This window comes from Oncorhynchus nerka, linkage group LG13 (genome assembly GCF_034236695.1).
Source record: "Oncorhynchus nerka isolate Pitt River linkage group LG13, Oner_Uvic_2.0, whole genome shotgun sequence".
NCBI lineage: Eukaryota > Metazoa > Chordata > Actinopteri > Salmoniformes > Salmonidae > Oncorhynchus > Oncorhynchus nerka.
In genome coordinates this window covers 31,055,240-31,072,071 of record NC_088408.1, presented here as the reverse complement: position 1 = coordinate 31,072,071, position 16,832 = coordinate 31,055,240, and the positions used below count along the sequence as shown (strand labels likewise).

The 16,832-nt window shown below is 43.1% G+C and overlaps 1 protein-coding gene across 4 annotated transcripts in view; it reads right to left on the bottom strand.

The window, feature by feature from the left end:
* Positions 1-16,832, bottom strand: part of LOC115139358 (CD2-associated protein-like) — a 116,302-nt gene that overhangs the window by 21,807 nt on the left and 77,663 nt on the right. For all 4 annotated transcript variants that reach the window (XM_029676632.2, XM_029676633.2, XM_029676635.2 and 1 more), the window contains 2 exons: positions 16,781-16,817; positions 15,562-15,624 (listed from right to left, as the gene is read on the bottom strand). In XM_029676632.2, coding sequence (XP_029532492.2) covers positions 15,562-15,624; positions 16,781-16,817 — 100 coding nt within the window. The remainder of the gene's footprint in view (positions 1-15,561; positions 15,625-16,780; positions 16,818-16,832) is intronic.

Here is a 16,832-nt window from a genome sequence, read left to right as displayed (position 1 = left end):
AGAGAATCTTGCTTCTCAAGGTCTGAGAGTCTTTAAGGTGCCTTTTGCCAAACTCCAAGCTGGCTGTCATGTGCATTTTACTGAGGAATGGCTTCTGTCTGGCCACTTTACCATAAAGGCCTGATTGGTGGAGTGCTGCAGAAATGGTTGTCCTTCTGGAAGGTTCTCCCATCTCCACAGAAGAACTCTGGAGCTCTGTCAGAGTGACCATCGGGTTCTTGGTCACCTCCCTGACCAAGGCCCTTCTCTCCCAATTGCTCAGTTTGGCCGGGCGGCCAGCTCTAGGAAGAGTCTTGGAGGTTCTTAACTTCTTCCATTTAAAAATAGAGTCCACTCTGTTCTTGGGGACCTTCAATGTGACAGACATTTTTGGTACCCTTCCCCAGATCTGTGCCTCGACACAATCATGTCTCGGAGCTCTACGGACAATACCTTCAACCTCATGGCTTGGTTTTTGTTCTGACATGGACTATCAATGCTGGAACCTTATATAGACATGTGCCTTTCCAAATCATGTTAAATCAATTGAATGTACCACAGGTGGACTCCAATCAAGTTGTAAAAACATCTCAAGAATGATAAATTGAAACAGGATGCACCTGAGCTCAATTTCGGGGCTGAATAGTCATGTAAATAAGGTATGTTTTTATATATTTTTTATATACATTGGTAAAAGTGTATAAAAACCTGTTTTCACTTTGTCATTATGGGGTATTGTGTGTAGATTGAGAATTTATTTCTAAATAAATTTCAGAATAAGGCTGTAACTTAACCTAATGTGGAAAAAGTAAAGAGGTCTGAATACTTTCCAAAGGCACTGTATGTAGTGTAGTTAACTTAATAGGTATAAGATGTATAGCTGGCAAATATTAGTAGTGAATTTCATACAAGTGTAACGTGATCATCTCACTTAAGTTGCGCTGCAGGAAACTTGAGCTAAACAAGAGCTTCTTGGGTTGTTGTGCTACTTGGTAAAGAAATACATGACTGGCTCAAAACAGCTGTTTTGGGAAACTATTATTGGTAAGATATATAATTAAAACTAATTTAACAGGCGAAATTATGAAGGCCCTCGGTTTTACCTAATACCTAGTGGACAAGTTGACTGCAGGTATTCATTTAAAATGTACAAATATTCACATTTATTAAAAACTATTGACTGTAATGGAAAATCATACAGAGGGTATTTCAAAAATAACCCAGGATTCAGTATATCGCCCAATCCTAGTCCCTACCACTACTATTTTTCACCTCATAATTAATTGCACAAACCTGTTGTCCCAGGTCTGAATCAGCCCCTGATTAGAGGGGAAGATATTTAATTAAAACAGGTCTATGCACATATAAATAGGCCTATGGTCTTCTGGGCTTACATAATCAGCAAGTAGCACGGCGGTGCAACATATGCAACAGCAGGTAGCCTAGTGGTTAGAGCGTGGGGCCAGTAACCGAAAGGTTGCTAGATCGAATCCCGGAGCTGACAAGGTAAAAATCTGTCGTTCTGCCCCTGAATAAGGCAGTTAACCCACTGTTCCTAGGCCGTCATTGTAAATAAGAATTTTTTCTTAACTGACTTGCCCAGTTAAATGAAGGTTAAATAAATAAATAAATAAATATTAAGCCTGACTGGGGGCTGAGAGACAACAGCAAACAAAAGCAGATAGTTACAGCACAAATTAATTGATAGCGCCTCAATCCCCCTGTGCTATGAAATGTCCCTATTATTATAAATAGGGACATTATAAATGTCCCTAAGTACTCAAAAGCAAATTACATATGCCATTTGATGTGGTTCCTGCCACATCAAAAAGGATGGTAATATTAAATCACGATTGATTGACAATTGAACTACATACGTGTTACAAAAGGACCTGAAAAATATGTGTACACAGGTCCACCACACCCACACACAAAAGTAGGTCAGAAGAGAGGCCTGAGACATCTTCACCAGATAGACTTGGCTGTCAATTAGTGACACATTAGTGTCAACTTCATCACCGTGTTAACAGCACACTCACAACACTTTGTCCTACATTCAGTCTGACAACTGATAGTAAACAGCACCTTCAGCCATTTTATACAATTCAAATCAAATAAATCAAATCAAATTTTATTTGTCACATACACATGGTTAGCAGATGTTAATGCGAGTGTAGCGAAATGCTTGTGCTTCTAGTTCTGACAATGCAGTAATAACCAACAAGTAATCTAGCTAACAATTCCAAAACTACTACCTTATAGACACAAGTGTAAGGGGATAAAGAATATGTACATAAAGATATATGAGTGAGTGATGGTACAGAGCGGCATAGGCAAGATACAGTAGATGGTATTGAGTGCAGTATATACATATGAGATGAGTATGTAAACAAAGTGGCATAGTTAAAGTGGCTAGTGATACATGTATTACATAAAGATGCAGTAGATGATATAGAGTACAGTATATAAATATACGATGAATAATGTAGAGTATGTAAACATTATATTAGGTAGCATTGTTTAAAGTGGCTAGTGATATATTTTACATAATTTCCCACCAATTCCCATGATTAAAGTGGCTGGAGTTGAGTCAGTGTGTTGGCAGCAGCCACTCAATGTTAGTGGTGGCTGTTTAACAGTCTGATGGCCTTGAGATAGAAGCTGTTTTTCAGTCTCTCGGTCCCAGCTTTGATGCACCTGTACTGACCTCGCCTTCTGGATGATAGCGGGGTGAACAGGCAGTGGCTCGGGTGGTTGTTGTCCTTGATGATCTTTATGGCCTTCCTTGCCCCCGGTGATGCGTTGTGCAGACCTCACTACCCTCTGGAGAGCCTTACGGTTGTGGGCGGAGCAGTTGCCATACCAGGCGGTGATACAGCCCGACAGGATGCTCTCGATTGTGCATCTGTAGAAGTTTGTGAGTGCTTTTGGTGACAAGCCGAATTTCTTCAGCCTCCTGAGGTTCTTCTTCACGATGCTGTCTGTGTGGGTGGACCAATTCAGTTTGTCTGTGGAACTTAAAACTTACTACCCTCTCCACTACTGTTCCATCAATGTGGATAGGGGGGTGTTCCCTCTGCTGTTTCCTGAAGTCCACAATCATCTCCTTAGTTTTGTTGACGTTGAGTGTGAGGTTATTTTCCTGACACCACACTCCGAGGGCCCTCACCTCCTCCCTGTAGGCCGTCTCGCCGTTGTTGGTCATCAAGCCTACCACTGTTGTGTCGTCTGCAAACTTGATGATTGAGTTGGAGGCGTGCGTGGCCACGCAGTCGTGGGTGAACAGGGAATACAATTGAGTGTTCCACTCTGCATTCTCTCTCTCAATCATAGATTAGGCCACATGGAGTTAATTTATTTGGTGACTTATAGGTGACTTATCTGATTAGTACCCTGGAAGAAGAGTGTTAATTGCAAACATGAACATCCCAGAAAAAGTATGTTGAGGTCAGGAAGCTGACTGCCTGTTTAGAAAACACGACGCTGAAAAGCAGCACAGCTTTCAAGTAAAATAACATTGTTGTAAAGCAGGAGTATTCAAATCTTGCTGGTATTCTGTTCTACCTGATAATTAATTGCTCACACCTGGTATCCCAGGTCTGAATCAGTCCCCGATTAGAGGGGAAGAAAAAAAACAGTGGAACCGACTTGAGCTCCACATTTTATTGAGGGCTGTCAAGCAACAGTGTCTCAAAGGACAGACAGCAGCTGACGTTGCTCTGAAACCACCAGGGATGCTCACATACAACGAAACTTCCAGAGATACAGTGCCTTCAGAAAGTATTCATACCCCTTGACTTATTACACATTTTGTGTTACAGCCTGAATTCTAAATAGATTAAAAAATAAATAATTATCCTCACATCCATCTACACACAGTATCCCATAATGACAAAGTGAAAACATATCTATAAATTGTAGCAAATGTATTGATAATGAAATACAGAAATCTCATTTACATAAGAACTCACCGCTGAGTCAATACATGTTAGAGCCACATTTGGCAGCGATTACAGCTGTGAGTCTTTCTTGGTAAGTCTCTAAGAGCTTTGCATACCTGGATTGTACAATATTATTAAACATTTTTCAAGCTCTGTCAAGTTGGTTGTTGATCATTGCTCGACAGCCATTTTATCATTGCTCGACAGCCATTGGTGAGGGTAGGTAACAACATCTCCACCCCGCTGATCCTCAACACTGGGGTCCCACAAGGGTGCGTTCTGAGCCCTCTCCTGTATTCCCTGTTCACCCACGACGGCGTGGCCACACACGCCTCCAACTCAATCCTCAAGTTTGCGGACGACACAACAGTGGTAGGCTTGATTACCAACAACGACGAGACGGCCTACAGGGAGGAGGTGAGGGCCCTCGGAGTGTGGTGTCAGGAAAATAACCTCACACTCAACGTTAACAAAACTAAGGAGAGGATTGTGGACTTCAGGAAACAGCAGAGGGAACACCCCCTTATCCACATCGATGGAACAGTAGTGGAGAGGGTAGTAAGTTTTAAGTTCCTCGGCGTACACATCACAGACAAACTGAATTGGTCCACCCACACAGACAGCATCGTGAAGAAGGCGCAGCAGCGCCTCTTCAACCTCAAGAGGCTGAAGAAATTTGGCTTGTCACCAAACTTCTACACATGCACAATTGAGAGCATCCTGTCGGGCTGTATCACCGCCTGGTACGGCAACTGCTCCGCCCACAACCGTAAGGCTCTCCAGAGGGTAGTGAGGTCTGCACAACGCATCACCGGGGGCAAACTACCTGCCCTCCAGGACACCTACACCACCCGATGTCACAGGAAGGCCATAAAGATCATCAAGGACAACAACCACCCGAGCCACTGCCTGTTCACCCCGCTATCATCCAGAAGGCGAGGTCAGTACAGGTGCATCAAAGCTGGGACCGAGAGACTGAAAAACAGCTTCTATCTCAAGGCCATCAGACTGTTAAACAGCCACCACTAACATTGAGTGGCTGCTGCCAACACACTGACTCAACTCCAGCCACTTTAATACTGGGAATTGATGTAAAATATATCACTAGCCACTTTAAACAATGCTACTTAATATAATGTTTACATACCCTACATTATTCATCTCCTATGTATATGTATATACTGTACTCTATCATCTACTGCATCTTTATGTAATACATGTATCACTAGCCACTTTAAACTATGCCACTTTGTTTACATACCCTACATTACTCATCTCATATGTATATACTGTACTCGATACCATCTACTGCATCTTGCCTACGCCGTTCTGTACCATCACTCATTCATATATCTTTATGCACATATTCTTTATCCCCTTTACACTTGTGTGTATAAGGTAGTAGCTTTGGAATTGTTAGGTTAGATTACTCGTTGGTTATTACTGCATTGTCGGAACTAGAAGCACAAGCATTTCGCTACACTCGCATTAACATCTGCTAACCATGTGTATGTGACATAAATTTGATTTGATTTAAAGTCTTGCCTTAGATTTGAGCCAACTTAAGTCAAAACTTAACTAAGCCACTCAGGAACATTCAATACATCTTGGAAAGCAACTCCAGTGTATATTTAACATTGTGTTTTAGGTTATTGTCCTGATGAAAGCTGAATTTGTCTCCCAGTGTCTGTTGGAAAGCAGACAACCAGGTTTTGCTCTTGGATTTGTCTGTGCTTAGTTAGCTCTATTCCGTTTCTTTTTATCATAAAAATGACCAAGTTCTTGCCGATGACAAGGATGCAGCCACCACCATGCTAGAAAATATGAAGATTGGTACTGACTGATGTGTTGGATTTGCCCCAAACATAATGTATTCAGGACTTAAAGTACATTTCTTTGCCACATTTTTTGCAGTTTTACTTTAGTGCCATATGCATGTTTTGGAATATTTTATTCTGTACAGTCTTCCTTCTTTTCACTTAGGTTAGTATTGTGGAGTAACGACAATGTTCTTGATCCATCCTCAGTTTTCTCCTGTCGCAGCCATTTGTAACTGTTTTAAAGTCACCATTGGCCTCATGGTGAAATCCCTGAGCGGTTTCCTTCCTCTACGGCAGGTATTCCCAAACTGGGGTACGCACAATGCTGTCATGGGTACGCCAAATAAAAATGTGATTCACATTTTCAAATTTTTTTTAAATGTACTTTTTTTATTCTCTTAGCATTTTCAAACAGTCTATTTAGATTTTCCAACGGGTGAGGCTTTTCTCTCGCCTGAGTAGCCTCTTATCTCTCCCAAAAATAAAGTTAAACCATCTAGCGCTCTAGTGGGAATTCCACTGTAGCCAAACGTAGCTGCTGCTCGAAAATTGATTAACGGTAAAAAATAAAATAAAAAGTAAGGCCCGCGTCCATAGAGACACATATCAGCTCTGTTGGTAGTACTGCTACTACCAGCAGTACTACACCTGCACCTGTCGATGACACAAGTTGTTCTGCTTCCACAAGCACATCCAATGCTAGCATCAGTAATTCTACATTTGTTGTTAGCTCAGCTAGCATGGACACTGACAGTTGTGAATCTGATGCAGCCGAAGAGCTACTGCCCCCTTAACCGGGAAAGCACCGAACAACAGACAGGGACGTTGGACCATCGAAGAGGCGCAAATATGGAAACTGGAAACCAGGACAACAGGAGATGATATTTTTTAAGACAGCTTTGTGACATCAAATGGACTTGTGGTCAAGATGTGTTGGTATCTGTACTAATGGCGCAAAAGCCATGACAGGGAGAAATAGTGGAGTGGTAACATGCATTCAAGCAGTTGCTCCCGATGCTACTTGGGTACACTGCAGCATCCACCGAGAGGCTCTTGCTGCCAAGGGAATGCCTGACAGCTTGAAAGACGTTTTGGACACGACAGTGAAAATGGTTAACTTTGTTAAAGCAAGGCCCCTGAACTCTTGTGTATTTTCTGCAATATGCAATGATATGGGCAGCTTGTAACGCTTTTACAACATACAGAAGTGCGCTGGTTATCAAGGGGCAAAGTATTAACAAGTTTAAAAAAAATTGAGACACGAGCTTAAAGTTCTTTACTGACCATCATTTTCACTTGTCTGACCACTTGAAGACGAGTTTCTCACACGACTGGCCTATCTGAGTGATGTTTTTCCTCGCCCGAATAGTCGGAATCTAGGATTACAGGGGCTCTCTGCAACTATATTCAATGTGTGGGACAAAATTGAGGCTAAGAAGTTGGACCTCTTCTCTGTCTGAATTAACAAGGACAACACACAGGTCTTTCCATCACTGTATGATTTTTTTGGGTGCAACTGAACTCAAGCTTAGGGACAATGTCAAATGTGATCTAGCGAAGCACCTGAGTGAGTTGGGTGCGCAATTACGAAGGTACTTTCCCGAAACGGATAACACAAACAATTGGATTCGTTATCCCTTTCATGCCCTGCAACCCAGTCCACTTACCGATAGCTGAACAAGAGCCTCATCAAAATTGCAACAAGCGGTTCTGTGAAAATTGAATTTAATCAGAAGCTACTGTCAGATTTCTGGATTGGGCTTCGCTCAGAGTATCCTGCCTTGGCAAATCGCGCTGTTAAGACACTGATGCCCTTTGCAACCACATACCTATGTGAGAGTGTATTCTCAGCCCTCCCTAGCATGACAACTAAATACAGGCACAGATTGTGTGTGTGTGGGAAATGATTTATGACTGAGACTTTCCCCAATACAACCCAACATTGCAGTTATGTGCATCCTTTCAAGCACAGCCCTCTCATTAACCTGTGGTGAGTTAGTCACAATTTTCGATGAACAAATAAGGTTTTATATGTAAGATGGTTAAATAAAGAGCAAAATAATTGATTATTATTATTTGTGCCCTGGTCCTATAAGAGCTCTGTCACTTCCCACGAGCCGGGTTGTGACAAAAACTCACACTCATGTTTAATAAATGTATCGTATTGTATGTGTGTGTGGCAGGCTTACAATGATGACAAAAAACAATATTTGAGAGTGCGCTGACCCTGGTGCTAGAGGGGGGTACGCAACTGGAGGTTGAATGTTTGAAGGGGTACGGGACTATAAAAAAGTTTAGGAACAAGTGCAAGTTAGGAAGGATGCCTGTATCTTTGTAGTGACTGGGTGTATTAATACACCATCCAAAGTGTAATTAAAAACTTCACCATGCTCAAAGGGATATTCAATGTAGGGCTGTTCCCGACAATTTTTTTTATCATGGTCAACCGAGAGTATTCTGTTCCAGTTGATTAGTCGAAAGTTTTGGCTAAGGCACAGTCAAGATCGGATAATGGCGGACGGAAGACAGGGTGGTGCGGCAGGTGCCGCTTCTCATACGAATGCTGTTATTTTATCTAAAACATCCGGTGTACGCTGACCCCAGCTAAGTAACTCATGCAAAGAGTTAAAGCACAATTATGTGTTTTATCTCCAGTACTTTGCCATGATTGTCAGTTATGTAGCTGCTCTGCTGATAATGTCAGTGCGTCCTTGCTGGGATGACACAAATCTACTGCCGGAGAATATCAACACCAAACACACTGTGGAGCGGACAGTACACAGCGTACCATAATGTTCTGAATAATGACCAAGTCTACCTCGCTCCCCATTCCACTGAACCGCTTAGGCGTAACAAACACAAGTCCAACATTTATCGGAAACTGTTAAACTACCTGTTCACTACCCTCCGGGGATGTGCAACTCAACCCTGGGCCCAACATCACCGAGCCAGCGATACGCACCGGAGTGGAAAGCAGTGGATGGCCTCGTCCACTGATCGTCGCTGCTGTGGAAGTGGGTGAGTGCTGTGGTCCCATGGTTTCTCTCGACTCACCCAGCTCCAGGATGGAATTTGACTCTTCAAACATACCCAAGTCGCTATATGCGATCCCTGACTCTGCTTCTGGTACGCAAGCTGTTTTAATTAGTTCCCCGCATCCAGTGCAGGTGGGAGGGATTGTTAATTGCGCTACCGAACTGCCCCTAATCAAAACGAAACAAAACGGCCTAAACCCAGCCGTCAGAAAACACAGAAAATCTTTATATTTTTTTTCAATATGTCAATCACCCATGAGCTCAGCCCAAGGGACAACTAGGGGGGCACTTGAACATTCGCAGTGTCATTCCAAAAAGTGATCAAATTCAACATCTACTCACAGACTCCAACCTTGACTTCCTCTGCCTCTCAGAGACATGGCTCCATAAAACCTCTCCATATGCTGCTGTGATTGTGATTGGCTACAATGATTTCAGGAGAGACAGGATTGAAGGAAGAGGAGGGGTGTGATGATTTACATTAAATAACATATCCGGTGTAAACAAATTGAGTGGTCATGTGATAATGAACTAGAATGTATTGACCTGAACGCTACACCGTCTCCCCAAATGTCTTTTACCCTTATCGGGATGTATAGGCCACCTTCCACCAAAAGTGTGTTTTTTTATCAGATTAATAACACGCTTAGGGAATGTGATTTTGGGAAAGAGGTCATCTTAATGGGAGATTTTAATATTAATTATGAAGACAAGTCTGGTAGGAAAACCCTCAAACGGATCACTAATACCTTTGACAGCTAGTTAAAGGGCCAACCAGGGTGACTACCTTCCGGTTACTAGTCCAACGCTCTAACCACTAGGCTACCCTGCCGCCCCAGCACTCTAACCACTAGGCTACCCTGCCACCCCAGGGAATTAACTGGAATGATCTCTTGTCCTATACAGATGTGGAAGCTGATAGTCAGGTTTTTCTATCCACAATCCAGACTACAATACATGGTTTCCTAAAGAAAATTCAATCCAAACCTGGCCAAAAGAGCACTCTTCCTTGGCTAAATGGAGAAATCTGGAAATTGATGAAAGAACGAGATTATGCTCTAAAAATAGCCCTAAGATCCTAATTGGAGCATGACAGGCATAGGTTTACCATGTTGAGAAATAAGGCGATGAAAGAAAATCAGACAGGCCAAGGCAAACTTTTTTTATTAACATAATTTGCGAAGCAAAAGGAAATTCTAAATTGATTTGGGAGAATCTAAAAACGTTAACAGGGAAAGACCATAGTAACACTGCAAAAAGACTAGAAATCATGGTGAATAACAATCTAACACAGGATGCAGTCGAAATAGCAATAGCCTTCAATTCCTACATTATTGACCGTCAGGGTACTGACACAGAACCCCTCCACTGGTTTCTTGGGCTCAGTGCTAGTGAATGATGCTCAACCTGTCTTCATCAGGTTGAGCGTCCATGTGTAGACATGGAACGGTTTATTAATTGTTTACACATTATTCAAGGGGCGCTTTGTTATTTTATAACTAAAATGCTTGACTGCATATCAAATCATGATTGACTCATATGCTGTGTGATGACAGGAACAAATTCATTATTGATTGATACAGTAGCCTACATACAGTGTGTATTAAAATACAGGCATAAGTAAGTTACGGTATTAAGACTAAACAGGATGCACTCCTAGGCCTATAGCGCGATGGTGGTTATACAAGGCTGCTATACTAAGCCTACATTACATTTATTAAAATGGCCAATGATTTCAAGTCTATGTAGGCAGCAGTCGCTCTGAGTTACTGATGGCTGTTTAACAGTCTGATGGCCTTGAGATAGATGTTTTTCAGTCTCTCGATCCCAGCTTTGATGCACCTGTACTGACCTCGCCTTCTGGATGGTAGCAGGGTGAACAGACATTGGCTCGGATGATTGTCCTTGATGATCTTTTTGGCCTTCCTGTGACATCGGGTACTGTAGTTGTTCTGGAGGGCAGGTAGTTTGCAAACCACAACACCCTCTGGAGAGCCTTGCGGTTGTGGACGGTGCAGTTTCCGTACCAGGCTGTGATACAACCTGACAGGATGCTCTCAATTGTGCATCTGTAAAAGTTTGTAAGGGTTTTAGGTGACGAGACAAATTTCTTCAGCCTCCGGAGGTTGAAGAAGCACTGTAGTCAATGAACAGCATTCTTACATAGGTATTTCTCTTGTCCAGATGGGATAGGGCAGTGTGCAGTGTTATGGGGATTGCATCGTCTGTGGACCTAGTTGGGCGGTAAGCAAATTGAAGTGGGTCTAGGGCAGGCCTAGGCAACTGCAGTCCTTGGGGGCTTGATTCGTGTTACACTTTTCCCCCATCCCTAGCAAACACACCTGATTTAAACTAATTGCATTTTTAACTCAAGATCATAATTAGTTGATTATTGGAGTCAGGTGTGTTAGCTGGGGGAAAAGTGTGACAACAATCAGGTCCCCGTGGACTGGAGTTGCTCAGGCCTGGTCTAGGGTGACAGGTGAGGTGGTGATACGATCCTAGACTCTCAAAGCACTTCATGAAGACAGAAGTCAGTGCTACGTGACAATAGTCATTTAGTTCAGTTATCTTTAACCTCTCGGGTACAGGAACAATGGTGGACATTTTGAAGCATAGTGGGACAGCAGACTGGGATAGGGAGAGATTGAATATGTCCATAAACACACCAGCCAGGTGGTCTGCGTATGCTCTAAGGATGCCGTCTAGGCTGGCAGCCTTGCAAGGGTTAAGACGTTTAAATGTCTTACTCACATCGGCCATGGAGAAGGAGAGCCCACAGTCCTTGGTAGCGGGCCGCATCGGTGGTACTGTATTATCCTCAAAGCGGGCAAAAGTGTGGTTTAGTTTGTCTGGAAGCAACATGTCAGTGTCCGTGACATGACTGGTTTTCCTTTTGTAGTCCGTGATTGTCTGTAGACTCTGCCACATATGTCTGGTGTCTGAGCTGTTGAATTGCGACTCCACTTTGTCTCTATACTGACATGTTGCTTGTTTGTCACCTTCCCATGTTTAATTGCGATGGTTTGCGATCTCATTTTTGCGCAAATGCCGCCATCCAGCCACGGTTTCTGGTTAGGGTTGGTTTTAATACTCACAGTGGGTACGACATCTCCTATGCACTTCCTGATAAACTCACCGAATCAACGTATACGTCAATATTATTTTCTGAGGCTAACCGGAATATGTGTCAGTCCGCATGATCAAAATATTCTTGAAGCATGGATTCTAATTGGTCAGACCAGCGTTGAATATATCTTAGCACGGGTACATCCTGTTTGAGTTTCTGCCTATAGGAAGGGAGGAGAAATTATTTGCCGAAAGGAGGGCCTTGTATGCATCGCGGAAGTTAGAGTAGCAATGATCCAGTGTTTTTCCAGCGCGAGTACTACAGTCAATATACTGATAGAATTTAGGTAGTCTTGCTCTCAAATTTGCTTTGTTAACAAAATCCCCAGCTATAATGAATGCAGCTTCAGGATATATGGTTTCCAGTTTGCATAAAGTCCAGTGAAGTTCCTTGAGGGCCGACGTGGTATCGGCTTGAGGGGGGATATAAACTGCTGTGACAATAGCCGAGGAGAATTCTCGTGAGATAAAACAGTCGGCATTTGATTGTGAGGAATTCTAAGGTCAGGTGAACAAAAGGACTTGAGTTCCTGTATGTTGTTGCAATTACATCATAAGTCGTCAATCATGAAACATACACCCCCGCCGTTCTTCCCGATGTTTATTCCTGTCGGCGCGAAGTACAGAGAATCCAGGTGGCTGTACTGTCTCCGACAGCATATCCCGAGAGAGCCATGTTTCCGTGAAACAGAGTATCTTACATTCCCTGATGTCTTTCTGGAAAGCAACTCTTCCCCTAATTTTGTCTACCTTGTTATCTAGAGACTGGACATTAGCGAGTAATATACTCAGAAGCGGTGGGTGGTGTGCTCGCTTCCAAAGTCTGACCAGAAGGCCGCTCCGTCTGCCTCTCCTCCGGCTGCATTGTTTTGGGTCAGCCTCTAGAATCAGTTCAAATGCCTTGGGTGTTTTGGACAAAGGATCCACTTTGGGAAAGTCATATTCATGGTCATTGTGCTGGTAAGTTGACGCTGCTCTGATATCTAATAGCTCTTCCCAGCTGTATGTAAAAACACAAGATGTTCTGGGCTAACAATGTAAGAAATAAAACATAAAAAAACAAAATACTGCAAAGTATCCTAAGGACTAGAAGTGAGGGAGCCCTCTCTGTCGGCGCCATTTTCCATATACAAATATGCAAAGAGAAATGACAGTCCATCATTGCTTTAAGACATGAAGGTCAGTCAGTGAGGAAAATTTCAAGAACTTTGGAAGTTTCTTCAAGTGTAGTCGCAAAAACCATCAAGTGCTATGCTGAAACTGGCTCTCATGAGGACCGCCACAGGAAAGGAAGACCCAGAGTTACCTCTGCTGCAGAGGATAAGTTCATTAGACTTAACTGCACCTCAGAATGTAGCCCAAGTAACAGACATCAACATCAACTGTTCAGAGGAGACTGAATCAGGCATCATGGTCGAATTGCTGCAAAGAAACCACTACTAAAAGGACACCAATAATAAGAAGAGACTTGCTTGGGCCAAGAAACATGAGCAATGGACATTTGACCGGTGTAAATCTGGTCTGATGAGTCATGCCATGTCTTTTTGAGATGCAGAGTAGGTGAACAGATGATCTCTGCATGAGTGGTTCCCATTGTGAAGCATGGAGGAGGTGGTGTGATGGTGCTTTGCTGGTGACACTATCAGTGATTTATTTAGAATTCAAGACTCACTTAACCAGCATGGCTACCACAGCATTCTGCAGTGATATACCATCCCATCTGGTTTGCGCTTAGTGGGACTATAATTTGTTTTCAACAGGACAATGACCCAACACACCTGCAGGCTGTGTAAGGTCTATTTGACCAAAAAGGAGAGTGATGGAGTGCTGCATCAGATGACCTGGAGTGCTGCATCAGATGACCTGGCCTCCACAATCACCTGCCCCCAAACCAATTGAGATGGTTTGGGATGAGTTGGACTGCAGAATGAAGGAAAAGCAGCCAACAAGTGCTCAGTATATGTGGGAAAGCATTCCAGGTGTAGCTGGTTGAGAGAATGCCAAGAGTGTGCAAAGTTGTCATCAACACAAAGGGTGGCGACATTGAGCAAAATTGTCTAGGAAAAGGTACCAACTCAACAGCACACTGATGTTTCAGAACCGCGGACAGTGGCCGCTATCTGCATTTGTTATAAAAAATAATATTATTTTTATTAGCTTTGCACCATTGTTCTTTCGTAATATAACCATATACAATTTCAGTAGCACATGTCTTAGAGCGATTGACTATGTCATCCCCACAGCCTCCACAATGGATTAGTCCACTCAGACAGGTGTGATTCAGACCGGTGTATGGTACACCATGAATTATCATTTTTTGCTACTGCTCGACTAAATAAATCTCGGTCGGCCAACACCCTATCGACCAAACAATCGACCCGTCGACTAAATGGGGTCAGCCCTAATTCAATGTCTGTTTTTTACTCATCTACCAATAGGTGCCGTTCTTTGGAAGGCATTAGAAATCCTCCCTGGTCTTTGTGGTTGAACCTGGGTTTGAAATTCACTGCTCGGCTGAGGGAACTTACAGATAATTAATTGAATGTGTGGGGTACAGAGATGAGGTAGTCGTCATGTTAAACACTATTATTGCACAGAGTGAGACCATACAACTTATGTGACTTCTGAAGCAAATGTGTACTCCTGAACTTATTTAGGCTTACCATAACAAAGGGGTTGAATACTTATTGACTCAAGACATTTCCGCCTTTCATTTCTTATTAATTTGTAAAAAATATAGTTCCACTTTGACATTATGGGGTACTGTGTGTCGGCCAGAGACACAAAATCTCAATCAATTTTAAATACAGGCTGTAACAACAAAATGTGTAAAAAGTCAAATGGTGTGAATTATTTCTGAAGGCACTGTACATAATGTCTCTTACACAATAGGGGGAAGAAATCATAGAATATCTATAGGATAAATAAATAAAACTATCCATAGTATGTGTGAACTGGTGGCCAATCTGATAAATTGTCCATCGATTGTATTAAACTTCCAATTGTATAAACCTTTACTTGTTAATAAAGAGGGGGGAAAAAGTCACCACTGTAGCGAGGGAACCAGGACCAGGTCAAAAGCACATTAGCATAATCACCATCGCCCTTCATGCTGTTCTACTGTCAAAAAGTGGATCCCTACCGTTATCTGTACGACAAGTGTCTGTCTAGTGTCTAGACCCTTGAGGACAGCTTTCCTGAGCATTCACAGTTATTTATTCATATTATTCATTAAGTTATTCATGTGGGGTCCAAATGCACAGGCAAAATGTCAGCTTTCTCCTTGACACTTGGTACAAACACTTAGTAAATCAAGACCTGCATGTCTATCGGCAAACAGAGCAAACTCTCCTTTGGTGTTACGGATGAGACTGACTCCCCATACACATAGGGCCAGGGTGAACTGCAACGCCGCTAAAAAAATATATATGTGATATCGGAGAGGATGTGATTGGTGGGGTGGGCTCTCATCCGGAGAGCCACATGTCCCTTGGAGCTGTCGGGCTGATTGGGAGGTGGGAGGTGTTGTCTGCAACCTTCTTCACACCAACTCATCTGCTGGGGCACAAGTGCTGCTCCCAGGGGGGGGGAGAGGTTTCTCACCCCTTAATGGGAAAGGGCAGAGAGGTGGAAGGGAGGGAAGAGGGCGACCCTTACCTCTATCCTCAGGATGGGGATGCTGGGGCTTCTTGTCGGCGCTCGGGACCTCGGGTTTTCGAGCTGAAAAGCGAAGCATGTTTCCGTTGTTTAGTAACGTCCTCCTCTCTTTACTGTGGATCATGAGTCTATGAGGACAGCCACTCGAACACAGAGCAAACTAAACAGATATTCTGCAGACAGGCAGGAGGATGTGGAGACAAGTGTTTCCTGTGCAGACTAAAGGGAGAGTACAGAAATCTTTGCAGTGCTTTTTGCAAGCGCCTGTAACTTCAGATGTGGGTGTGCTAGATATGTCAGTCTTAGCACCCCTCTCGGAAACAACATGATTTTTTCCAATCAAGACAGATATCTAGGTGAATGCCGGTGCAATATAGAACAGCCAAGTTCGGAAAAGTAATTCAAATATAAATACAAATATGTGAGCAGTTAGAATGAATGGGACAAGTCATTAATCCTACACCTTGAGGGCATTAGGGAAGTCTCCCTGCCTCCAGAGATCTAGATCTATGGCATAGTTAAAACCCATTATACCAGAGGTCTTGTATCTCCTCTAACAGCCGCAGGGATGAAAGCCCTAGGAGAGTACATTGTGCTATCAGACAGGAATCAAAGGATCCTAACTCCCTACATGCATCACGCCTCTGTCGGCCTTGGCAGTTCGGCTTAGATCTGGACTGAGTGTACTACTTGGTAGTAAACAACGTTGGGAAAGTCTTAGATGTTGGTTTCTTTGCCCTGAATCTTGAACTTGGGGTCGTAGCGCAACACTCTCAACTCAAGGCATTCTTAATAACGCACCAATTTAGGCATCCTCTCGGGAGATTTACAGCAATTGCCACTTATGAAAATCTTTGAGAGGCGTTTAAATCTATAAAGCATCCCCTAACCAAGCATTCAGAACTGGAGAGGATGACAATTATCTGGTGGAGTTTTCACCTTGTCGGCTGAGGGATTCGAGCAAGTGACCTTCGCTAGGCTACCTGCCGCCCATGATATTAGGTGACAGGACATGCTAATGGACACAGGCAGAGGTACACCTTTATGTTTGTCTGCCCATATTGTTTGCTACTGTACTAGAGAAGACTCGTGTGGGGATGTTTTGAAGATAAGTCGCCCGCTGCCTGCCTCTCCATTAACTGATAGTGATCTACTACCACACATGTTCATCTACAGGAGATTGATGATGGTCACATGTTCCTTATGAAACAGGCCTTACCTATGCTTTTTGATGGTGGCGGCGGCTTCTTGAGTCTCTGAAAAACACAAAT